Here is a 24,545-nt window from a genome sequence, read left to right on the forward strand (position 1 = left end):
GCCTGTGTTAAACACTGTATTAAGGTTTTCACCTTGTTTGTTGTGGCCCTGTTTCGTTTATCTTTCACTGAACTTTTTTTGTAAGAACAAAATAAGCAGTAGCTTTCAGGTGATGACATTAAAAAAAAAACAAACCCCCCAACAAAGAGAGGTTAACTTTAGATTGTATAAACAACAGACTGGGCAATTTACCAGTGGTTCCCCTTCTTTCATGCATACTGCCCATTTCAAAGCCTGTCATTTGAAGAGAAGGACCAAGAACACCATTGCTTCCTAACAGTAGCTCCCCCCTCTACCTGCCTCCCTCTCCTCCTGCTTTGGGCTCTGCCTGCAGTCGACCTGAAGGAGGAGAAAATAAAAGAGCATCAACAGTGCATATTTTTCCGAGTCTCCCTGACCTTAATTCATTTTCTGGCAGCTTGTGCAGACTCTTGTCTAATGATTTTCTATAGTTTCCCGAGGCTGGGAGACTTCCTTCACAATCTCCTGAGAGCTGCTTACATCCTGCTTTTACCTTGGTAGGACTTCTATTGCTGCAGCAAGATTTTTATTTCTCAGAGCCTCTCAGAGTTTCCTGCTGGCTCACAGCAGAGGTTTTGAAACTGGGCACAGTTCTTACTGCGTGCTGGATTCTGACAAAATTATTTGACCAGTTTTGCCTTTCCAGCACTTTTTTGGTATGGTGTATATTGTCTGTCTGTAAATTACTCTTGTATATTTTTAAGCATCTGTCGCAAACATTTCAATATTTGCTAATTTTCATTCTAAAAATGTCTGTTCAGTTACACCATGGTAGGACTGATCTCCATAATAACCTACAGCTTCTTGTAAGTTCTGGTAGAATGAGTGCTTCTGTCTCTTGATCCAAGCTCTGAATGAAACCAGGAAGAAGGATTAAACCTCCTGCTTTTGTTTCAATCGTAACCTCTAGACACTTTTTCCTTTAATATAAGCGAAGTTACCGTTGAGTCGGTGGCCTCTAATATCTGTCTAGCGTATGTGCAAACACCTCCAATCTTGACCAGGAAGCTTTTGAAGTTCTCTTCTTGTTAGCACACAGAACGTACTTGGAAGATTCGCAGTAAAAGCTCTAGCACTCCCATTTTTCTGAAAGCGTGGTTGTACGCGTAACCTTATTTTCACTGCTCAGGCATTTCCAGAAGATGACATTTTTCATTACTTTAGAGCTGTCACATCAGTTTTATTTTCCAGGGCAACGCAGAGCCCCACACTCCACAGCTGCTCCTGTACCCTCCGTTCACAGAGCCAGTTAGACACACACTTCTTCAGCCAGTTTCCCACAGGCTTAATTTTCACTTTTTCTTTCAGGACTGGTTCCTGCTTTTCTGTTTCTCTCTCTGTTCAGGTCTCTAGTAACTTTTTTTTGCGGTTACTGTTGTGTGAATTGGAGTCATAAAAGCTGCTGGTGAGCAATGTTAGGATCTTGACCAGAGCAGCAGTTCCTTAGCAAGTCTGTCAGCCAGTGTTAGTCTGTAAACGTTAATTTCATAAACAGAAGTACTGTGTTCCATCAGCTCTGATAGTCTTGATAGACAGTGATCATTTTTACTACAGTTAAACTGGTTACAGGTATGACACCTAAGCTGACTTACAGTTGTTTTGCTTGATACTCTTTACACAATACCTTTAAAGGTAGTACCTATGAAAACCCGTATGTGAAAACCTATTGAGAGGGAGCACTGTCACGCATGTCTGTAACGGTGGGGAATTTCAGAGCCTCTCTCAGCTATTTCCTGACAAGCTGTGCTGACGGCTGATACTCGATCCTGTGACTGTTTGCCCAGCTGGTTAGAGACACCATCCACCAGTGCCTGTGCTGCCGCACTGCAGCTGAGCACAGGACTGGTGCCAGCGGGGGCAGCTGAGGCCAGATTATTTTACATGAAGCCAATGAACCTGTTGGTCAGGTGTTCCTCTTCCAAGTACAGGCTTCGAAAATGGACAGTGAATCAGCATCATCTATGTCCCAATTCTTCAGCGACAGTTATTCTCTTTAAACTCCTAAGAATGGTCTGTTCTCGGGGAGGGGGGTGGTGGTGGGGGTGGCGGTGTGTGTGTTAACCGTAACCACTTACACCCTGTCTTTGAACCCTCCAGACACCGAGGCATTCTCCCAAACCCACAAGTTCATCCCAAATCTCCCATTTACAACAGCAGTATGAGTGCAAACGTTAACTTCGTTACTCGTAATCGCCCAGCCACACTTCACGCAGCTGCAGGCCTTTGCCATGGAGCAATTGCACAAGTCCCGTGGCACGTGGGCAGCACTAGCAGCGCGCAGGCTGCCCAGGACTGCGCTCGCAGAAGGGTGCAGCGTGTGGCTCTATCCCACTTCCCTCCCCAACCGGTAAAGGCGAAACAGAAGATCGCTCGCGAACTACTCCTTTCCCGTATACACACAACGTATATTTACCACCTCTTTGTTACCCATGAAAATTTCCAAGGGAGTTGATGCCAAGAACTGCTGTCTCCTCTCCCTGCCCCAGCCCTCTATGCCCCCAGTCCTCTAAGCCCCTCATCCTTCCCTGTCCCTCAGGGCAGCGCTAGCACGACCCTTTAGTGACCTGTTTAACGTCTCGTTCAGGGAGCGCAGAGAGATGCTGGCTTTAGCCATCTTCCCGGAGAGCACAAAGAGAAGAAATAAAAGCCGGAGTGGGCTCGATCCTCTCTCCTGAAGCCGGCAGCAATGACAGGGACAGAGGATCTGACTCCTGCTGCGGGTTGTTTGTACTGAGGCTTTTTATAGACTGATGTCCAAATATAGGTCATAGATGCACAGACACATGCTCACGAACGTATCCCATACTGAACCACACACCCGCACCACTTCGGATCCTCTCCATCTTCATACATAAATTCAGAGGTGACACGAAAGGGGGTACCTACACTATTCTGCTTTTTTTCCTGTGTTTTGGGTTCATTTTGCTGGAGCACCAGCTAGTTCGTGTCTTGGGCCAAAATCTCCTGCTGTTAAAGGCTGTGCAGGCAGATTGCCCCTTTTTTTTTTTTTTTTTTTTTTAAAGAAAAAAAAAAGGTATGATGGTAAAATCACATTTGGCTGAGAATGAGTTGTGTTTGGTTGTGGGGAGCTGCTTTGAGCAAAACCAAGACAGTTGGAATCTCTTCCATAAAGGATGGACAGCCAGCACAACTGGCTAATGATTTTCAGGAGCTGGGTATGCAAAAAAGAGGTGGAAAGTTTTCCATCAAAAAGAAGAAAAGAGGCACATAGATAATGTGCGTCTGGTACCAGCACAGCTGGTGAAACAAGACAGCACAAACTCCACGTTACCAAAGCAGATCTTCAGCCAGTACCAGGCATTCAGTTTGGTGGAAGGTTAAGGACAGCCTGAGAAAAAAAAAAAAAAAAAAGGCTTTTTCCTTTTAATAATTTGCCTGTTCCATGGGAAATCCAGCCTGAACTGAACACGTCAAGAGCTGCAGCATTCCCACTTACGTTCTCCCCACCTTCAACCTGCAAATTCAGAGATGTTTCCAGGAAACCGAGTTCTGCTTGTTATGTTTCTAAAGCCTTGGGAAGACAGTGGAAATATCGGGGCAAGGAGGGGCTGTGCCTTTGCCCCTTTGTAGTCCCCCTGTGATGGGGTATGCAGCGTACTTTTTGACACAATTTTGTGTAAGTTTGGCAAGATTAGCATGAGTATAGGAACATGGGAGCAGTGAGAGAGAAAGCATTTATTAAGACAAACGTAATAGTTATTTTTCCCCTGGGATAAACAACTAAATGCACAAGACAGCTGACCCATTAAACAGATGTTAACTTTTCCCCTGCTCCTTTGTTTACCACAGTGTGAAAAAATCCAATTGGCAATGACAGTTAAACTAATTTGATTACTCATTAACTGATGCTTCTCTAGTCTTATATGCAGCTGCTGACAAACTAATGAAAAATATATTTCCACTATGGCCAATTTAGGCTAACTGTGACACAGTTTAACGGGGAGAGTAATGTAAAGCACTGCTATAGTTAAAAATGCAAGGAGTTCAGCCAAAGACATCTCTGTTATAGCTCAGCATTCTCATTTAGCATTGCGGGTGTCCCTGTCAGCGTGATTTTCTTCCTCCAACCTCAATTATGTCAGCTTAGTCATGAACTAGTATTACCCCTAAATATATTGAAACCAGTTTCACTTAAATTCAAGAAGCAAACTGCCAACCCTGCAAGACATGGCTGCAGTGAGTACAAACAGCCGCTGAAAGCCTTAACATGAGGCCAGTTACATTGCGAGTACTTGTGTGAGTACACAGCAAATCCCCTTCCAAAGAATGCAGCAGGTTTCACCGTTCAATTCACTGTCAGTGGATGCAACTGGAGTCATTTCAAACACTCCAAGAAGTGGTTTATGCCCCACAAATTTCTTTAAACGTCTCAGCAGCTAAGCTTCTGGCAGTGGATACACAGATACAGAACTACTCTGATCAGCAACTAATACTCTCTTGGAGCCTTTGAGCCACGCGCACGAGATCCAGTTCACCTTCTCTCCGTGCTCAATGGTTAGCTTTGGTAACACTCTAGCGTTTGAAGCCACTTTGTTGAGCTTTCTGTCTTTTCTGGTGGATGCAGGTGCTTGGCCCTTCCTTCTCTGCAGAGATTTTGCTGGACTTTGCTCCTGCTTTCCAATGTCACTGCTGACATCCCAGAGCAAGACTTTCCCGTCATTGCCTCCAGTCAACAACCAGTACGCTTCTGGCATAAAAAGGACCTGTGATACTCCTAAGCTGTGACCTAGAAACTCCAGCTCGCGTTCAAACTTGGCACCAGTGACTCTGAATATTCTGACTTTACCATCTTGAGCTCCGCAGCCAAAGACGTTGCCGCACGGTGCGACAGACAGGGAATGTGCAAGCGGCGGGTTAAAGAACTGGCCCGCTGACTGTGGACTGTCTTCCTCACTTTCACACTCCTGCAGGTTTGTGGTCCACAAGGGGCGAGCTTTCTGCAGGTTCCACAGCATAACCTTGAAAGAAAAGTATAAATCGGTAATTTGTCTGTTTTACGTAAAATCAGATCTTTTGCTAACAGTAAAAATAAACAATCACACTTCTGGCTCCAGCAGAGGAAGGGCTACGCATGAGTGCAAGATGTGTTGCGAGGAGTGGTTAAACTTTACCTGATAAATACAGCAAACCTTTACGGCATGCCTCCCACACCCTCATACCGCCCTACTCAGCGGAGTCAGTGACTCGCACCTTCAGACCACAAAATGTATGAACAAACTGTTCTGAACGCTTTCACATTCATCTCGGCAGTAGTAATCATGACATAGTGCCCATCATTACTTAAATTATTTAAAATACATTAAATTATTTAAAAGGAAGGACACGGAAACGCTAGCAGTAAATAGAGAACATTAGCATTCTGAATTTTGGTTCTCTCTCTGCTACGTACTTGTCCTAAAATAATCACTTCCATGAATGTGTGTGAAAAACGGAACAGCAAAAGGCAAACAGCAGTTCATGCCCTCATTTTTAAACAGACATAGATGTTTGGGGTTTTTTTTTTCTATCCAATGAGTAGATCCAGTTTGTGCTTCCACCATATCGAGGCAGGGCATGCTTTTCCTGACGAGATGGGGGGGGGAGGCTGTGCTTTTAGGTTTGCTTTTAAAATGCCACCCCACCTCCAAGCTCCTCATGAAGCAATAACCGTGCCTTCAAATGCACCCTGCATCTCTCGTACAGCAATTCAAGTACCATAGGTTTATACCGCACCAGTTAAAAATAATTCCGTCGATACTTTTGTAGGACCTGAATGGATAATGAGCATTTTCAAGGCCAACGGATATGAAAGCACGAGTCAGTCTAATGCAGGACTGGTGTGTTGTTTGCTTTTTTAATCAAAGCTTTAATTTGTTGTTAATAAAAATATTCCTCCACTAGTGATCTCCAGTAGAAAGTACAGGAGTCTTTAAATTTGTGCCCCAAAAGAACTGTCACACTGTACTGGGTCTGCATTTCTGGAATCCAGATCACACAAAGACTTCCAAACTATGCTGTTTCCTGTAATTTCGCTGTTTTAGTGACCACTGTTGCTGCTACATTAGAACTCCTTTGCTACCGATGCAAGGGAAGACTTCCCATGACAACAGCGTGTGCAGGGCAAAGTAAATCAGAGAGGCTGGGTCCTAATGCTTAAGGCAAACACTCCCATTTTCAGCACAGACAACTGCAACAGCTTTATGAATTCATCAAGTGCTAACAAGTTTTCTCCAGCCTAAGTATTTTCTGTCCTCATAGCGTTTTCCCTGCTTTCATGGAACTTCTGAAGAAAACCTGGCAACCTAAATCTCAGTTCCCATCAGCTACAGCTTCACTGAGGGTTTGACATGCGAGCCCAGAACATGTTCTGATGCTCACAGAGCTTGTAAACAAGTCCAAAGACAGGCTGCTGCACAGCACTTCAGCGTCTCTTTATGAAATGATGTATCTTAAAGCCAGCCTCAATGCACAAAACCACTTTTTTCATTTTACAAAACCCCACTAACGAATTCCTACCATCTGGGGACATTGGCTTTCACCTAAAAACCAACTTGCTGAGCTACAGTAAACCGTACTAAAACTGAAAAGTCACAAAAAATGACCAGTTCACTTGCACAGCAGTGGTATACAAACGCTTAGAATTCTGATAAAAAGTTTCCAGCCATAGGCTTGTGAATCTGTATTTTAGAGACCTGAATTAAGCCAGCTGTCTAAGATGCTGAGCGTTTACTCCTCTCAGACTGATACTTTGGTACCTCTGAAGTTTCTCACAGTACTTCAGTTAGAATCCTACATCCATCTTCTAGTCAACCTAAGGAAAAAAAACCTGGAAAATTTCTGAAAATTTGGCAAAGTCTAAACCTGGCATACTTCCATCAATCAGCCCCTATTTGGATAAACTTACTGAATTTATACAATCTATGCCTTTAATATGGAAAAATACCACTTACACCAAGTATCGGCATGTATTCATTCCAATGGGTGTTAGATGCACTTCAGTTTCAGTAACACGGGGTGAAACTGCTCAATGTTGCTGTTAACAACGCTAGAACCATTGAAACCTATGTAGAAGTGATAGTTTTAATCTTGGGCTAAATCAGATCTCAACCACTGGAAGAAATTACTGAAAAGCATCTGTTCTGGGTGGCCAACTCTGGCAACATAACTCAAAAAACTCCATTAACTCCTAGCACGGTCTTTCTCAGAATGCTTCCACAAGTGGTGTGAAAAGGACAAAGTTTCCTCTTCACAAGGACAGAGAAGCATAAAAGGCAAGGAATATTTAATGCTTCCAAGAGGTTAATCAGAACAAAGTATAAATTATAAAAATGACTTGTCCTTAGAGTGATACATGCCACTTGGAAAGATATTTATCTACCTGCAGCGAAGAGTTCCTCCTAGCATCCTGTCCACTTCAAGCATTTTGCCTTTTTCTAACTATCATCTGTATTTGGTCTGCAGCCGTAACTGATCACCAGGGACAGCTGCTGGTTTTGCTCAGTCCAACGGGGAGCTAACATGGCATGAGCATGCTCTGCACCATATTCTGATTCCCGCCCCCCCCCCCCCCCCCCTTTTAGACTGTAAATATTGGTGGATATGGAGGAAGATAAAAACGGGGAGAGGAACTGCTGAGTAGAATCTGGCACAAACAGCCTCAACACTGAGCTTTGTCCACCAAAACTACTTCGGAACAGTTAAGGAGCTTTCCAGCGACTGAAGGCTGTGCACTCTTGCTCTTGGTGAAAGTCTGCTGGCGCCTCCCTACACAGGTGGGTAGTTACCGTTTCACTTCTCTAATAACCATCTACTTGTATGCAAATCACCTGCATGTCCAGTCCACAGGAAACTAGGCTTTGAGGCCGCTGAGGTCGAAAGGCAACAGAGGAGCAGATGTTTAAGTGTCTCAAGGACCGGCTGACTTTCTTGTTTTCCAGGTCCATAACCTTTATTGCCCCCGAGTCATCTGCCGCAGCCAAGAAACTGTCGGTCTCATTCACTGAGAGGCAGTTGATCTCCTCCTCGTTCACATGGAAGCCTTCAACGGGCTCCTTGAGGGATCGGGCATCCAGCAAACTGACGGTTTCTCCGTGGGAGGTGTACAGCCTGGCGGGATGGCGGGGAGAGAACACCACGGAGGTCACGTCGTCTGCCTTCGGGAGCTGCAGCTGTCCCACCAGGGCGCCTCTCCCGTCCCAGAGCGCGAGCTCGCCTCTCTCCGCACCTGAAGCCACCAGGCCTTCCGTGTTTACATTCAAGCACAATACAGAGGTCGAATGTCCGCCCGTCCATTTGGCTGCCATGTTTCGGGGACACCTCTGAAACAAACAAAAACCTGAATGGCGCTCCTGATGGTCTCCTTACAGCGGAAAGCTTATCAAAGCAATGGGATCAACCCGCTGACTGTAACTCAAACCACTTGAAACTTTAACGACTAATTAAAACAGGCACCTCTGCAGATCAGTCCCCAAATGAAACTTTGGCTCAAACAGCGTCAAGATCAGCTACAACGGTGCGGGACAGTGGTGGCGGCACACGTGGCTGCGCGGCACATGGAGGACGGCGGCTCCGATGGCTGCGAGGGGCAGAGCCGCTTCCCCAGCGCGTAAGGGCACAGCACGGCCGGCAGAACGGGGCACGGGAAGGGGCAGGGGGGGATGGCGACCCGGGCAGGTCTCGGAGCCAGCAGCCCCACCGGGCGGGAGCACACGGACACTTGCCCGGCCCGGCTGCGAGGCGGGGGCAGCCCGAGCCCGCCTGGCGCGGGGGAGCGGGAGGAACTGGCTGAGCCGGAGGGCGCGGCCTTGGCGGGGGGTTAGGGGCAGGCATCGGCGTGACTAAGTTTTAACCCACGGCGCAGGCGGCTCTGGGCTCCCGAGGGGAAGCGGGTCCCTCGGCACCGGCACCGCCCGGGCCACCGGCACCGCCCGGGCCACCGGCGCCGCCCGGGCCGCAGGCGCGGCCACCGATCCCGCCCCGGCCCCTTCCCTGGCGCGAACCCCGAGCGCTCCGGGGCCGGTTCAGCGGGGGGCAGAGCGGGGGGCCGGGGACGCCGCGGGGGCTGTCCCGGCTGCAGCGCCCGGCCCCGCCGCCTGAGCCCCGCTGCTTACAGGCAGCGCAGCTCCCCTGGGTCGGGGCCCGGCCCTTACCGACCCGACCGCGCTGCACCGCGCCTGTGCCCGGCACAGCCCGGCCGCCCGCCGCCCAGGGGGGGTCCCGCCGCTCACACAGCGCCGCCCGCCCGCCCGCCGCGGGGGCGCAGCCCGGCCCGGGGCAGCCTCACCTCCGCGCTGCGCCGCCCGCTCCTGCGCCGCGTCCCGCGTCCCGCCCCGCGCCTGCGCCGTGGCCAGGGGCGGGCTGCCGGCGGCGGTGATGGCGGCGCCGGCCGCCCCCGCGCCGTGAGGGCCTCGGGGCCCGCGCCCGCCGCCGCCGCTGTCGCCGTCGAGGCGGGGGACACAGCGCGGCCCGGCCCGGCCCGCCGGGCGTTCGGGGGGGGGGTGGGGGTGCGAGGCGATGGCGGCGGGCCCCGGCGGCGGGGCGGCGGCGGCGGCGGGGGGCCCGGGCTGGCGGCTGCCGGGGCGGGTGCTGGAGCTGGTGTTCTCCTACCTGGAGCTGCGGGAGCTGCGGAGCTGCGCGCTGGTCTGCAAGCTGTGGCACCGCGTGCTGCACGGCGACGAGAACAGCGAGGTGTGGCGCAGCCTGGCGGCCCGCTGCCTGGCCGAGGAGGCCCTGCGCACCGACATCCTCTGCAACGTGCCCACCTACAAGGGCAAGGTGAGCCCGGCACCCCCAGCCCCGCGGCGGAGCCCCCCAGCACCCCCCGACAGCCCCTGAGCATCCCCCCCCCCGCGACAGCCCCTGAGCATCCTCCCCCCGCCCCCCGCCCGACAGCCCCTGAGCATCCTCCCCCCGCGACAGCCCCTGAGCATCCTTGTCCCCCCTCCGCGACAGCCCCTGAGCTTCCTTCCCCCCCGACAGCCCCTGAGCATCCCCCCCCCGACAGCCCCTGAGCATCCTCCCCCCGCGACAGCCCCTGAGCATCCTTGCCCCCCCTCCGCGACAGCCCCTGAGCTTCCTTCCCCCCCCAGCCCCTGAGCATCCCCCCCCCGACAGCCCCTGAGCATCCTCCCCCCGCCCCCCGCCCGACAGCCCCTGAGCATCCTCCCCCCGCGACAGCCCCTGAGCATCCTTGCCCCCCCTCCGCGACAGCCCCTGAGCTTCCTTCCCCCCCCCACCCCAGCCCCTGAGCATCCCCCCCCCGACAGCCCCTGAGCATCCTTGCCCCCCCTCCGCGACAGCCCCTGAGCTTCCTTCCCCCCCCCAGCCCCTGAGCATCCCCCCCCCCGACAGCCCCTGAGCATCCTCCCCCCACAACAGCCCCTGAGCATCCTTCCCCCCTGGCTCCGCGACAGCCCCTGAGCATCCTCCCCCCCCCCCCCCCCCCCCCCCCCCCCCCCCCCCCCCCGCCGTGACAGCCCCTGAGCATCCTTCCCCCCCCCCCCCCTCGGGGAGGGGCAGCAAAACACGGCAGGATTTTATCTCCTCTGCCCCTCCCTGCCCCCCATCTCCCCCTTAGGTCCGTGCCTTCCACCACGCCTTCAGCACCAACGACTGCTCGCGGAACGTCTACATCAAGAAGAACGGCTTCACGCTGCACCGCAACCCCATTGCCCAGAGCACGGACGGGGCTCGGACCAAGATCGGCTTCAGCGAGGGCCGCCATGCCTGGGAGGTGTGGTGGGAGGGCCCGCTGGGCACCGTGGCCGTCATTGGCATCGCCACGAAGCGGGCGGCCATGCAGTGCCAGGGCTACGTGGCCCTGCTGGGGAGCGATGACCAGAGTTGGGGCTGGAACCTGGTGGACAATAACTTGCTGCATAACGGCGAGGTGAACGGCAGCTTCCCCCAGTGCAATAACGCACCCAAATACCAGGTGAGCGGGGCTTGGCGTGGGCTGGAAGCTCCACCGTGTCTGACGGCAGCTGTTTGTCACGAGCCTCTTCCCTCGTCTGTCCTGGCTGGCTGCTGCCTTGGCCCCGAGTGCCCACTCAGGGGTGTCTCGAGCCCTCCCCGCGGAAGGCGGGTGGCTCTGCCTTGCGAGGCCTTTGCCCCTTCGTTTGCTGCCTCCTCGGGCTACGCCGCTGTGGTGCTGAACGCACCTGGCCCTCGCTCGTTTCCACGCTTCCCTCAACTCCCGAGCGCGGAGCGTGTGCTGTGGTTGCCTCTTGGACACCGTGTTGCTTTTTGAAATAAAAGCTGGAAGGGCTGCTGCAGCCTTCTGAAGTAGCGACTCGCCCCACAGCAAGGTGAACCTCAGTGGGGTTTCGCCCCTTTGCTGTGTGAGCTGGGGTTAGGGTTAGGTAAGAGTCTTCCTGCACAAACCTGCAGCTGCTGAGTGCTGCTCGTTTGCCTGCTGGCTGCGCTCCCGTAGGTGACAGCCCTTGGCTGGGCTGGGATGTTCAGATAGTTTCAGGTTATTAAAGAGCAAGTGCCAGTTCCACCTTTTTGTCCCTATAGAAGAGTTTTATCTTTGTTCTTCCGGCTGCTCGCACAACTCCATCCTGACTGCTGGAGTCCCTGGGTTACACCTTAAGCAGCATGCAGTATAATTTCCATCTGGTAATGCTGTGGCTTTGTATGAGCATTGGCTTACGTTTCAGTTGTGGGTGAAGATCTGTGTAGTAACTTGGATATGATATTCCTGCCTTTCACGCAAAATTTCACTGCTAAGCACTCAGTTCTGTCTGAAGGTTATTCCTGCAGGTTTTGGGGATAATAGCTAAAACTAGTGTAATTAAAAAGATTTAGATCTCTTTCCATTTGCACATTCCCTCGCCTGCAAGCTGGATCGGCACATTCCAGCCCCAACCCTTGGTGGTTGCTTTCTGCTGCCCTTGCCTAGGCCTGTCTGCAGCAGCAGGGTGAGGAAAGGTCTTGAAGCTGAGAGCCCCCAGCTCACGCGGGGACTCAAGGGTGAATGCAGTCGCTGCTTTCTCTGTAAAAATTGGTGAGAGCTCAAATGGGTGATCCTTTGGGGTATTTTATGTTTATTAAGACATGTACAGTCATCTGCTCGTAGAAAGCATACTTAAAGGAAACGCACATGTGTGTTAGCGTCTGTTAGAGCAAAAAAGGAATCCTCGGCGTTGGGGCTGGCTGGTGAAGGATCAGAAGTTTGTGCGGCATCCTGCTGTGCTTGCTGCTGGCGGCTGGGACTTCTATTTGTGTCTAAAATAATGTGTACTGGAGAAATGCAGGGAGCACCGTGCAGGCTTTGATCGGAGACTCTTGCCGTGTTCAGTGTTAGTTTCACTCGTGTGTGTGTGTATATGTGTATATATATATATATATATATATATAAAAATATATATATAAATGTTAGGTTTTTCACTTTTTTTGCTGAAGCTTTGCACTGGAATTTCCCTCTGCATTGGTGAGGGAATACCTCTGTCAGCAACAGCACCTGCACAGTAGCCTATACTGGTATATTTTGTATGTGGGAGCTTTCTAAAACAAGTTAGTTGTCTGCTCTTCGTAGAGCTACTGCTCAGTGATAGCGACAGCTAAATACTGAGTCCAGGTACTTGGAGGCCATTACAAAGTCTTCAAAACTCTACAGTATTCTGAAGCACGTGGCGTGCAGTACGGTCACTCTTGGTGCCCTTGCAAGGTTCATATGGGAAGGGTGATGTTTATTATCACGTAGGTGGTTAGTTACAGGCTGCCCGCTGGAAACGGGCAGCAGAGGTACTGGGGATCCTTGTGCGTTTGAGCAAAATTGAGTAATTCCTGTCATAAAAGTAACGAAATCATGAGAAACAAGAAAGCCTTGCTTTAAATTTACCTGCTGCGTTAACCATTGGCGATGCTTGATTTTTGTGTCTCATTTGAATATGCTGACTCTGTCTGTGCATTTTTATTTTTTTTTTAATTTGATTTCCCCCTTCTGTCTCTGTTTACAGATAGGTGAAAGGATTCGAGTTATCCTGGACATGGAAGACAAAACGTTAGCATTTGAGAGGGGCTACGAGTTCTTGGGAGTTGCCTTCAGAGGACTGCCAAAAGTTTGCCTGTATCCGGCAGTGTCTGCTGTGTACGGTAACACAGAAGTGACTTTGGTCTACCTGGGAAAACCTTTGGATGGATGACGTGGATTGTTCCGTTGGGACATCGAGATGTGGATGATTGGGAGGAGAAATCTGCATGTTGGTTAGAGGGAAACGTGTATTAGAGGAAAAACGAAAAAGTGTGGGTGTGTGTCCAGGAACCATCGAGGGAATCACGTGGCGTTTTGAAACAGAGGACCAGCCATACTTCAGGAATTGTGTGACATTTCCTCTTTCTACCAGGCCAGAAAAATCCTCAGGGTTGCAGTTGGTTGAGTGGGAAGCTGACACATGCATGTTGCAACAGATTTCATTGCTAAGATGGCAGTATGTGACCTCAAATATTTAAGAAAGGATTTGATAACAAAACTGCTTGAGGAAATTAACCTGAGATTTGTAAGTAGCGTGTTTTGTGAAAGACTCCCATTTTAAAACTGCTTGTTCCTTCCCTTCCCTCCTTTGGGCCAATGTGGGTACCGGAGGAGAGCGAGTCTGGTTGGGTTTTATTTACAGTTTTTAACATACTGAGAAGCATGGTCCGTCTGGACTGTCCTTCTCTAGTATAATGATACAAAATGCGTGCAGCTATTTTTAAGTGTATTTTAAGGGTTGTATATATAGAACACGTTGAAAAGAACAGTTAAAAGAAAGGGTTTGCTTTATTCTAACTGGGACATAATTTCTTAAAGGGGGAAAAAACCCACCCCACCCCACTGCGTGGCATCAGAAAATATACCTCGGACAGGTATATGACATTCATGTAAGTGTACTTCTGTTGTATTGTAAAGCATTTTGGGATGCTCTTGCGGAGTACGGTGCTACATCGGGTCATTTTCTGTGGAAGTTTCCATTGCTTTAGCAACAGGTTTTTTTCTCTGTAGGAAACGCAGAACGTTTTCCCCATGAGTTTCCTTTCGCCAAAATCTGCGGTCGGTCCCCTTCAGGGAGGGAAACCGCAACACAGTGGTCAGCTCATCTTCCTTTCAACATCAAAAGTCCTGACTTTCAAAAGCATCCCTATACTTCCTAATTACTATTGCAAAATGTTTCACAGTAATGAGGAAGGAGCGTTCAAGTTTCTGAATCCAGACCTCGCTTTTGGCTTAGGTGGCTTTTGTGAGGCTTTTAAGACTTGACTGAACCTTTCTTTCATTAAATAAAATCCCCCCGTCCCCCGGTATTCACCTGCCTGTTGTCAGTCAGGAGGAGTAAAACTCTCACGAGCCCCTCGGTGGCAATTCTGGATCAGGTTCGACGTGCCGGCTTTTCGCTTGCACCAGTTTTCTGAGAACCACGCGCAGAGCCCCCGGCGTGCGGGTGTGCTGGCGTATGGGCTGGGGCGGCCGGGGGCTGTGGGGTGTACCGGGGAGCCGCGTTCCGGGGAACCCTTTTCCCCTGAGGCTGAGAGCTCGGTGGGGACCCCCAGAAGGGCTGCTTTTACCGGGGCATTGACACCTGCCAGCCCTGCAGCTCTTGTCTCTCGTTTCTCCTTGGCTGGTGTTTCCCAGAGCTGTCTGAACTGTTTCGGAGTTGGCCGTGCTTTTCAGAGAGGGAGAAGGAAATGTTTATACAACCCCTTTTTGCTTTATTTGCGCTAGAGAATGTGAATTGCTTAATATCAGACACCGGCAAGAGGAATTCCTCCTGGCATTACGCGGGTCATGGGAGGGGAGCGGTGCGAGCAGGTGGGGGAGGCTCCTCGTCTGCTGCTGCTGAGCTGTCTTGGAGTGCTTCTAGCCTCGCAGGTAACCAGGTTCTGCACTGGAACAGAGTATGTATGTCATTACCATTTAAAAGGATTTAAAAGTATTTATTTGTTTTGTGTGTTGTTTATTGCTTAAAGGCAGTATCGGGGTCCGTTGCTCTTGGCTGGGTTAAAGAAACAAAATACGTGGTGAGAAATGAAGATGTTTTAAGTGGTGTTGAGAACTGAATAAATTATGTGGGACGGGCGTGCGAGTAACTTTTGGAGAAATCTGTTACAAGCATTGATTGTACTAACCTGTACAGTATGTGTCTGCATAGCAGAACTGGGGGTGTGAGGCGGGGAAAAAAAGAAGCAAAACCCTGTCCAACTTCAGAAAATAAAATTGTCCCCGAGGTGAATGTGTGCTCAATGCAGTCCTGAAAGGCACGACCTCTGCGCTTGTTCATGAATCCAATTAGATGCAAGTAAACCCTGAGAACTTCTGAGGAGTTTTATCCACGAATTGAGATTGGTTTCCATTCTTCAGACTGCTTCTTACCCTATAAATAATTTCTCTAAATTAGAAATGCTGAAAGTTGAACATTCCTTAAGGGTGGGTTTGGGGGGGACTCACTTGTGTATGATTATAACTTATTCCTGGAGACCAATGCTGGCTGTACAAAATATTAAAATAAACTCTGCTTATAATTCCGAAGGATGTAGTGGTGTGGATTGTTGTGATGACCAGCCGGCTGGTGTGACTGTCGGGATCACCACCTGCTGCGGTGGTAGGCAAAAAGGAGCAGCGGTTCAGTGCAGGGAAGGTGGAGGTGTTGGGACGGCGATGTGCTGTGTGACTGCTTGAGCAGAGAGAGTCTGATCTGGTGGGTGGTTAACGAGGACTTGAAAACGTGGTGTGCTCGCTCCTGCCCTACCGACGCGTCTCCGTCCCTGTCAGTGTCTCTGCTGCTCTCTGCTTCTGTAGCTTTCCATATGGTGGTCAATATTTTGTGGTGCTTTTAGGAAGAAGTAGGAGACTCTTGTGGTTGTGAGTTCCAAGGCACTTTCCAAACTCTCTGCATCAGGTATCTGCTTTTAAGCAGTGAACTTCTGACTAATATCTTTGAGCCACTTCAGGAGCGAAGAGGTTTGATGCTGGCTTGCCAAAAATGTAGAATCACTTTTTCTAGCCTGAGCTACTTCGGAGTCGGCTAATAAACAGCCATTTGCAGTATTTTCCCTACCGCAACTGGTGACTTGACTGCTTTGGTCAGGAGGAACATCAACTGTCCATAGCTCCCATAACAGTCAGATTCCCAAGTCTTGGCTTCGGAATCCTGCAGGACATCCAGAATTTTTTGATAGGTGAGCATTTTTTCTATTGTTTGAATAAACCCCAGAATTTCTTGTGGTTTAAGTGCGCTGTGAAATCTCTCGGGAGCTTAACAGTTGCTGATCTGATCTGGGCATGTTGCTGTGTCCGAGGAAGCAAGGAGCTCGGGGCAGCCGTTGGGCTCGGGGCAGCCGTTGGGCTCGGGGCAGAGGAGGTCCTTGGCTTTGCTGGTGACTGTGTTGGCCTGAAGTCAGTTGTGTGACCTCCTTTTCTGTGAGAGGACAGGGGTGTTGCTGGAATGTACTAATAAATCAAAAGGGCATGGGAAACTCACCCGGGCAGGGAGATTTTCCCGAAGATGTGTTGTGTTTCCTTCCCCTCCCTACTGACAGTGCAGCGGTGAGCGTCTGTTTTTGGGAGTCTTCTACTAGCAAATGCCATTTGGTTTGTCACTTTTGGCCTTGTTTCAGGTGACGGAGCCAGCCGGGAGCAGATGGCCTTGATCCTGTGGGCTGAGCTCCGGCTGCCTCGGATGCGGCTGTGTTCTCTGTCTGCCTCTGAATCCGATTGCAAGCTGCAATATTAGCTCTTCTCTCCGCTTGCCGATGACTTACTTTTTAAATTTCCTTAACACCCGGGTGCGTTTTCCAGATGGCTGCCGCTATTTTTTTCCTCTTCCATTTTCACTGGGATGATGACAGCAGGGATGACAATTAAAATAGTGCTTGGCCTGATCATAGTTTGATCATACAAAACGTATTTTCCCCAAGTATGCGAGAGGTAACCAGCCCCCAGTGATTCCTGAACCTGTGTATTTTGATGCCGATATTCCAGCTCTAGCTGAACCTTTGCACGTTATAAATAGCTGTGGACGCCGGCAGGATCGCAGCTACAAGTGCTGCCGTTCTCCAGAACGCTGCCGGTGCTTGCACAGTGCAGATAATTTGGTGAAATCTGTAGCTGGCAAATGTCGCTATTGAAACCTGCTCTAGGAGCCTTTCTGTCTGTACAAAAGAGGTTTTAAATGCTTGGGAGTGCAATGTGTTTGATTTCTGCACGCGATAGCAGTCCACCTCGCACCAAGGTATAATTTGGTTGGAAGGAAAATTAATGAAGTGGGAAATGAATACAGAAGGCTTTTCCTGCAGTGATGCTAAGCCTGCTGGTTGGTACTTGAAGCAGCTTTCTCTAGCGCTGTGTGGTGACTTCTGAATGACTTCTGACACCTTCCCACAAGAGGGCAAAGTTAACAGCCTTGGGGCAGCCTAGGCTTCCCATTTCCTAAGTGATGTGCAAAATAAACATTTAGTATGGAACCTCCTCCGTTAGCCTTTGCCTCCTGTCCTTTTAAAAAACCAGAACAAACTAAAAAAACCTCAACGAAGCAGGTGCTTGCTGAGAAGTGGATAACGGGCTTAGGATTTTTAAAATATACTTCATTTGAACCCTTGATCCTGAAATTAGGCTGAGCAAATCTTTGCGTTTCAGAAAATCGTCTCCAGTGACAGTAAACTGAGCTGAGACTCTGAGATCACCTTAAAAGGTAGAAAGGGATTTGAGAGGCTCAAACAAAATGTCACGGTTACCATTCAAGGTCTGCTTTTCCCCAGAGCTGCTTTTCTTCCTCTCAGGCATTTATGATCAGGAAATAGTGATATCGTCAAAATATTGTTAAAAAAATAATAATTCAAATTCCATTGTGGCTGAACACCCCCACTCCCAAATTATTATTGAAAAGGGAATTTTAAATAAAACTTGTTGTATATTGCAAGGGTTGATTATTTTTCTGCAATTTTACCAGCTCCAGGGTATCTCTTTCCTTCCGTGCCTGCTCTTGCAGATGTGTTGAGCTAGCTGGAGTTGTTTCATGTTTGCTTGATGTATTTTGTCTTTTTAATCTGTATTGTTCTACCTATGTTAAAAGCCTACACGTTGTTGTAAAACAGCTGCTTTCACATCTGTCCCCGCTGTTGGAGCGTGCCTCTGAAGATGCACAGGCTGCACTGTGCAAATGAAGCCACGAAATGCTGCGCTCTGGCAAACGTTCCGGCTCGGTTGCATAGCCGCAGCAGGACGTGCTGGCATCCTTCGCTCCCTGCCTCCGTTTAACGCGGTCCGTCCGCTCTGGTCTGCAGCGGCTGAGTTGGGAAATCGAGGCGAGACAAAACCTGATGGATCCCGGGAAGCACAGGCACGATGTTCACCCCAGGCAGGTGAGGTGTGCTGCGTGTGTGAGCTTCCCTGGACTCTCTGTACCACGGTAACGTGTTAAATCTGCGAGCGGGTGGGGTGCGGGCTGTTCTCCCTGCCCAGCACCTCCGTGGTACCAGTTTACAGGTAACAAACTGCTGGTTGCAGCTTCAGCTGCAAGAGCGACTTTGGTGCATCGGGGACCGACAGCCTACGAGCGAGTTACTACGAGGTTATGAAGTTCTTTTCTTTCCTGAGCATCCTGTGCTTAGAAGTAAGCAGTGTCTCGTTGCTTTTAAATGGCTATTTAAGAGAGTACACTCCGCCGGCTTCAGGACGTGACTATAATGACTAAGTGCTGGACAAACCTGCCAGCGAGGGGATGGATGTTAACCCGAATGTTCTTGTCTGATATTCCAGATACTGCAGTGGTTAAAGCTTTTCAGTCTGTCCACCATCTCCAAATTGCATTTTGGGGTTTTTGTTGGCTTGTTGTTGTTGTTGTTGTTGGTTCTTTTTTTAATGTGCTCAGGTGACAGAGAACGTTTCTCTCATGCCAGATCCCACCTGTCACTGGGCACCTCCTGCAAAGCCTCGTGCAGGAGCAGAGCTCGAGGGCAGGATCTTGCGCTTTGTAAACGGCAGAGAGAGTTTACCTCCGCTTTAGCATATGATTTTGTCTTATTCCTGGAAAAATAATTGACCTATGCAGAACTGGAGCAGAGTTGGAACCAACACCAGTGGGACTCGGGGGAGCATGCAGTATGGAAATAAGTTTGTTTTACCAGGCAACCTGTGGCCCGGTGATCTCAGCCCACCATACTGTGCATCTCTGGGATGTGGCTTGTCTTTACTGGCAGACAGTTCGTGGCGCTTCTCGGAAGAACAGTGGAGTACAGGAGGGGAAGATCTGTGTTCCTGATTGATGCATCTTTTTGAACTTTCCCCCTCTCTCACTCTCCTGTGTTAATTCAGGTCTCAAACTGGAAGGTGAAAGCCAGCTCCCAGTCTCTCCCAGACAGAGCTACAGGAATGAGGTCTCAGATACAACAGTGATGTCACATCCGGGTTAGAATTTGTTTTTAAAAAACCACAGAAACTTCCATCCTGCCAGCTTTTTCTGTTTTCTTATGTGAGACGAAGGAATATGCCCTAAATGCAAGAGTGTGCGCCGATCCCCAAACCCTGCAGACTGGCTTTTCTTTGTCACTTGTCCTACAGGTCTCGTGCTAGAAGGGAGGGATGCTGAGCCCCGCGGCTGAAGACCTGGGGAAGGAAGACCTCGGAGCATGAGCCTGGGCTGCCGTCCGCCTGCAGGAGGGTTGCTGGTGAGATAACACGGCGTAGCAGGGACGTCGGCTGTCCTGGCCGGAGGGGAAAGCTGGGTGGGATACGCTTCACCCTGTGAGGAGCTGAGATGGTTTCACTTCCCTCTGCATTAATGACAGAATTACTCACTTCTCTTAACCAGAAGGCGGCAGGAAAGGAGTACGTGTGACTACAAATGGGAGTAGTTTTTCTTGCTGCAGTTGACGTTGCTGAATGGTGCCCTGGCAGTGCCTTGTCCGTGCCTCCTCCTGACTTACACCTTCCAGTCCCAGTGGTTTTATGCTCAAAACTTTGGTGAATGTACTGGAGTAGACAAGTGGGGGAGGTTTCCTGGTTTTAATGGCTTATTTTATTGTACAGTACAAAAGAAAAGGTCAATTTATCCATATCTGGCAGCCCTGTGGGAAAGACTTGGGCAACACTTCCAGGTCTAGCATAAGCACAGACCAAACTGCAGATGTAAGCAACCTGGTCGTGGGGCTTTCCAGCTTGTGAGGAGATCTAGGAGGAAAGATCATTTGTCTTCTCTGGCGTCAGCCGCTTGTTTCTCCTGCAGGTGCATCGTAAGCAGTTCTCTAGAGCATCTGGACTTCAGTAGTGTCTGTCTCATGGCTCCTAAGGGAGCGGATGCATTTGGCTTCCAGTTGCTGCAGAAATACAGGGCTCCGCTGCTTGGACACCTGCTGTGTCCCGCTGCGTGCTCTGCTCAGAGGACCCTGTGACCTGGCCGCTCTGCGGCTCTGCAGGGAGGAGGTTCGCATCGGTGTGGTGGAGCATCCCTTGTGCAGACCTCAAAGCCCCAGCCTGGGAGAGCCCGCGGGGTGGGCTTGGCTGCCTGTGCGGCGAGCAAAGGGGGAAACGAGATCACTTCTGTGGCTCCCCCTTCTGTGGCCTGGTTCCTCCTCATTTACATCTCTCACACTGTCAGACGTGGGAAAGGGAAGAGCCGTGATGGTGACCGCAGGGATGAAGCTGCTGGTGCTGGACCTGCCCGCGGGGGGGGCACTGGGACGCATCCTCGCCCCCCGGCGCAGGGGTCCAGGGAGCAGCTGTGGCCGAGCCGCTGACCAGTTCCCTGCTTCCCACGTGGCCCAGCGCCCTCAGAAACGTGGGTTTGCTTTCTACTAAGACCTATTTCTGCCTTTCTTCTGAGCCCCACAGAGGATACTCGCACCTTTTGGTGACCAAAGGATCAAAGGGGGCATCTCCTGTGAGACTGCTGCTGTGGGGCTCCTGGCTGGTGTCTATGTCCTCAACCAAATGTCCTCCAAGCCCAAAGGTGTAATTTTCCCAGTTGTTCGTGCTGGAAGCTCACCTGGTTCCCGGTGGGCTCGTCGCACCCCTGGTGGGTTGGTTTCCTTCTCCTCTCTGGGCTCGCACAGCCCTGGTGTCCACTGGTGCCAGCAGCCGGCGCCTCGCTGCAAAGGCGAGCGAGCAAGCTCTGCGCTCCGCTCAGAACAACCTAGAATTAATTCAAAGACAGCATCTTTGAACCCACTCTTTCCATCCGAAAACCGGGCAGGAGCCAGGAGATGAGGGCTGAAAATGGGCCGAGCGGTGGGTGAATGGGAGTCACAGAGCAAGAGCGAGCCAGGAGCGGGGGCTGCTGCTGGAGGGGGAGAGGGAGTCGGGTGAGGCTGGGCCCGGGGGAGGGTGCTGTGGCTGCGGGGGGCTCCCAGGCACTCGAGCCGCTGTGGAACCGGAGCCTGAAGCTTTACTTTAGTGACTGATGTCAGCGCTAGCACATGCGTTTCCTTGGTGGGAGGCCAAGCACGGCTGGGTGTTTGAGCAGGCAGGTGGTTTGGCAACAGCTGGCGGGGAAAGAAGATTTTTCGAAGCCGATTATAAATCGCTGATTTTTGTCTCTTGGTTTCCCCTGTAAGAAACACACCAAAGGGAAGCCGTGCTTCTTGCAGAGCTCCAGGTCAGCAGCAGTGCTGGGGCTGTGGGGATGCCCCTTGTCCTGTACACCGATGCATCTGCGCCATGGGATGGGACGTGTCCCTAGCTGTTCCCTGGGGATAAACTGGGTGGATTCCGGTTGAGAAATTCAGCCAGGTGAACTTTCAGAGCTGTAGCTTAAAGTGAAGCTATCCAGCTGTCCGTTTTATCTTTTCCCTTTCGGCCACGTAGCAAATGATCTGTTTTCTTCTTTATGTTCGCACTTCATGTTGTATTAGAGGCAATCACCACTAACGGCGCCTTCTGAGATGCGGTAGAGCTTCAGCTTCCCCAGTTTTAACCAGAGCAGCTGATTAAACTTCTTTGCTTGTGTCTTGATATGTTTGCGCTGCCTGTGTGCACTTCAGCCAAGCAGCAAATGAAAATTTGACGTGGGTTTTAAAGATAAAATTTGGATTTTCTTCCATTTTCAGAGTCATCGCTGACACGGTGCCGGGGGGTGAGCGGTGCGTGGGGGATGCTGCCTTCGCCCTATGGCTGCTCCTCCCTTTCGGTGAAGTCCAACAGGAGACGTGCAGCTGCGAGGGTGTCAGTTGCTGGAGACCCTGACATGGTCTGTGATGCTGCTGGCGGTTTCCCAGGAGCCTGGAGATCATGATGTTTCTGGAGGTATTTACCTAAGGCTCCCAGGCTTGTTTCCCAGTGCAGCTGGTTCTTCTCCCAGTCTCTTTCCCTTTGCAGGGGTGCTCTCTGCGTTCTCTCCTTGTCGGGCAAAATGCTGGAGACAGGGCAGAGCCCGGCGTCAGTCTGGGGGTGCTTTGCGCTCTCACCCCTCGCGGAACGACTTGTTTAATTCTCTCCAGTTCTCCGTCGCAGCGGGAGTGGAGGAAGCTCGTGGGAAAACATTTCTCTCTTGCTTTGCCCTGACCCGTCCGAGGCTGTGGTCCGGCTGGCGTGTGAACCGTGAGTGACCTTTCCCTTGGTGCTTCCACCCTGGAAGGAACCGCGTTTCCTGCAGGAAAATGGGGCACGCCGAGGCGCAGCCGTGGGGTCACGGTGTCTCCCGTGCCACGGGCTCCGGTGCCGGTGCCGCAGGCCGGGGCGGCTGGGAGGCTGCTCTCTTGTTGCAGCTTTTCTTTTGGTTTGTGCTCGAGACTTTGAGAGCTGTTCAGGGGGAAAAAGTGGTTTGGAGGGAACAGGAGGAGGGAGGGATAGAGGAAGCTCACTGGGTGCGAAACCCTGTGGGGATTCCCAGTCCTGTCCTACAGCCGCAGGAGCTGCAGCTGCCTGGTGGACACAGCTCCTCGTGGCTGCGTCTCCAGTTTAATCCAGGTGTGTTGCCGAGCTGGGGTGGAGCTTGGTGAGGAGCTGGTCAGACCAGCAGCTCCCGGCAGCTCAGTCCCTATCCCGTTACCCTACTGTTCTTAAAGCATAAATCAAAAGCCCTCAAAGCACACATCCAGTCCTTACTGGGAGGGCTGGGTGGGGGCGTGATGCTGCTTGAGAGGAAGAGGAGGGGAGCAAGCAGCAGCTTTAGGATGTTTTCAAACCCCTCTGGCTGCAGGATGTGGGGCAAGTGTGAAATGCAGGGTGCTGCCCGCTGCCCGGCGCGGGAGCAGCCCTGACGTGCGGCTGCTTTCCGGGGAGGACAGGGTGGGCCAAACACGCCAGGTGGCACGGGGGCCCCCCTGCCCCACGGTGCCCCACCAGCGAGCGCCTTGGCTGCTGGGGAGAGGGGGTCGCGCTGGCCAGGCTTTGGTCACCCGGAGTAGCGGGCTGGGGGTGACATGTGCTGTTTTCTCTGCCAGCTGCTCCTGGGCTGCAGGGAGGGAGCCAGTTCGACCCACGGGGGGCCACTCTGTTTGGTGGCACCACGTGGAGGCATCACGTCAGAAGGTCTCCTGAGGCCTCCAGACCATCCAGAGCAGATATTGCCCCAGGTGAGGACACCAGAGTTCTATGGCTTCAGGACTTCCCAGCCCAGGGCAAATCTCCGCTGGCTCCAAGCATCAGATGAGTGGGTTTTGTTGGGGTTGGGCTCGCGGCAGGGTTTTGGGGATGAGGAGCGGGTTTGTAATCCTTGGCCAGTCTCGGCCCTTCATGTGACCTTGAGCAACGCCATGGGAATTTTGCCCTGGTGCGGAGCTTCTGCCATCTGCTCTGGTTCACTTGGATGAGGAGTGTTTCTTTCTTTTCCTTCTTGATTTTTGTACTTAAAACTTCCTTGAAAATGGAGGAAATGAAACCACAGGGCTTTTTTGTGAGTGATATGGGAGAGTTCAGCTTCTTTCCAGAGAAGAAATGAAATTTAAGGTGAAGTCAGAAAAACCATCTCCCCAGCCATTTGTACGGGCTGGCAGGGGTCTGGGGGCCGCTTGGGCGGGCGGGTGGGGGTGACCCAGGCCGTGACGGCCCTTGGTGGGGTGCTTGGGGTGCCACAGTAACACGGTTCATCTCTTGATTGCTGCAGAAGGTCCCATTGGTGCCGGTGCCTGGGATGTGGAGCACGGACATCGCAGGGTGGTACCTGCTGATCCCACCGGACAGGTTCCTGTGGTGGGGCTCAATCTTTTCTCTGTGTTTTTTGAACCCTTTCCCAGCTAGGTAAATCCAGGCAAACATTTTTGCCCCTCAGCAGCTGGATTTGTTGAGGATTTGGGGGTGCATGGGGACCCTGGGGGGTTACGGGACACACAGGGGGTGGAAGGGAGGTGGAGAGGAGGGGTAGGTGGTGGTGAAGGGGAAGGGGGCCTCCCTGTCCTTATGGCCTCGGAAATGTGGATTTTTGTCTGTCTCTTCCTTAGCAGTTGTGGGAGAAGCCATTTGTGCCCACTTTTGCGTAGGGATTGGCATCGGGCAGGTCCCTGTATCCAGACTTGCACCCCAGGTGCTGGGTCTGCCGAAATCCCAAGCAGCAGCAGGAGACCCAGAGGTCCGCGGGCGGTGGGATCTGAGCGCCCTGAGTCTGTCCTAGGCA

The 24,545-nt window shown here is 51.4% G+C and overlaps 2 protein-coding genes across 5 annotated transcripts; one reads left to right on the forward strand and one right to left on the reverse strand.

The window, feature by feature from the left end:
* Positions 1-3,702: 3,702 nt before the first annotated feature.
* Positions 3,703-9,347, reverse strand: WDR53 (WD repeat domain 53). Of its 4 annotated transcripts, none has more exons than XM_040613357.1 (3): positions 9,305-9,347; positions 7,848-8,339; positions 3,703-5,000 (listed from the first exon to the last, which is right to left on the reverse strand). In XM_040613357.1, exons 2-3 carry the CDS (start codon positions 8,322-8,324, stop codon positions 4,419-4,421), a joined length of 1,059 nt encoding a protein of 352 aa, XP_040469291.1. In that variant the 5' UTR covers positions 8,325-8,339; positions 9,305-9,347; the 3' UTR covers positions 3,703-4,418. The 4 variants fall into 4 exon arrangements, with proteins under 4 accessions (XP_040469291.1, XP_040469290.1, XP_040469292.1 ...); XM_040613356.1 differs by lacking the exon at positions 9,305-9,347 and adding an exon at positions 9,175-9,289; XM_040613358.1 differs by lacking the exon at positions 9,305-9,347 and adding an exon at positions 8,473-9,152.
* Positions 9,348-9,532: 185 nt separating this feature from the next.
* FBXO45 (F-box protein 45) lies at positions 9,533-15,529 on the forward strand. Its single transcript, XM_040613360.1, has 3 exons — positions 9,533-9,795; positions 10,598-10,954; positions 12,984-15,529. Exons 1-3 carry the CDS (start codon positions 9,535-9,537, stop codon positions 13,167-13,169), a joined length of 804 nt encoding a protein of 267 aa, XP_040469294.1. The 5' UTR covers positions 9,533-9,534; the 3' UTR covers positions 13,170-15,529.
* The last annotated feature ends 9,016 nt before the right edge of the window (positions 15,530-24,545 follow it).

Source organism: Falco naumanni, chromosome 13 (assembly GCF_017639655.2).
Source record: "Falco naumanni isolate bFalNau1 chromosome 13, bFalNau1.pat, whole genome shotgun sequence".
NCBI lineage: Eukaryota > Metazoa > Chordata > Aves > Falconiformes > Falconidae > Falco > Falco naumanni.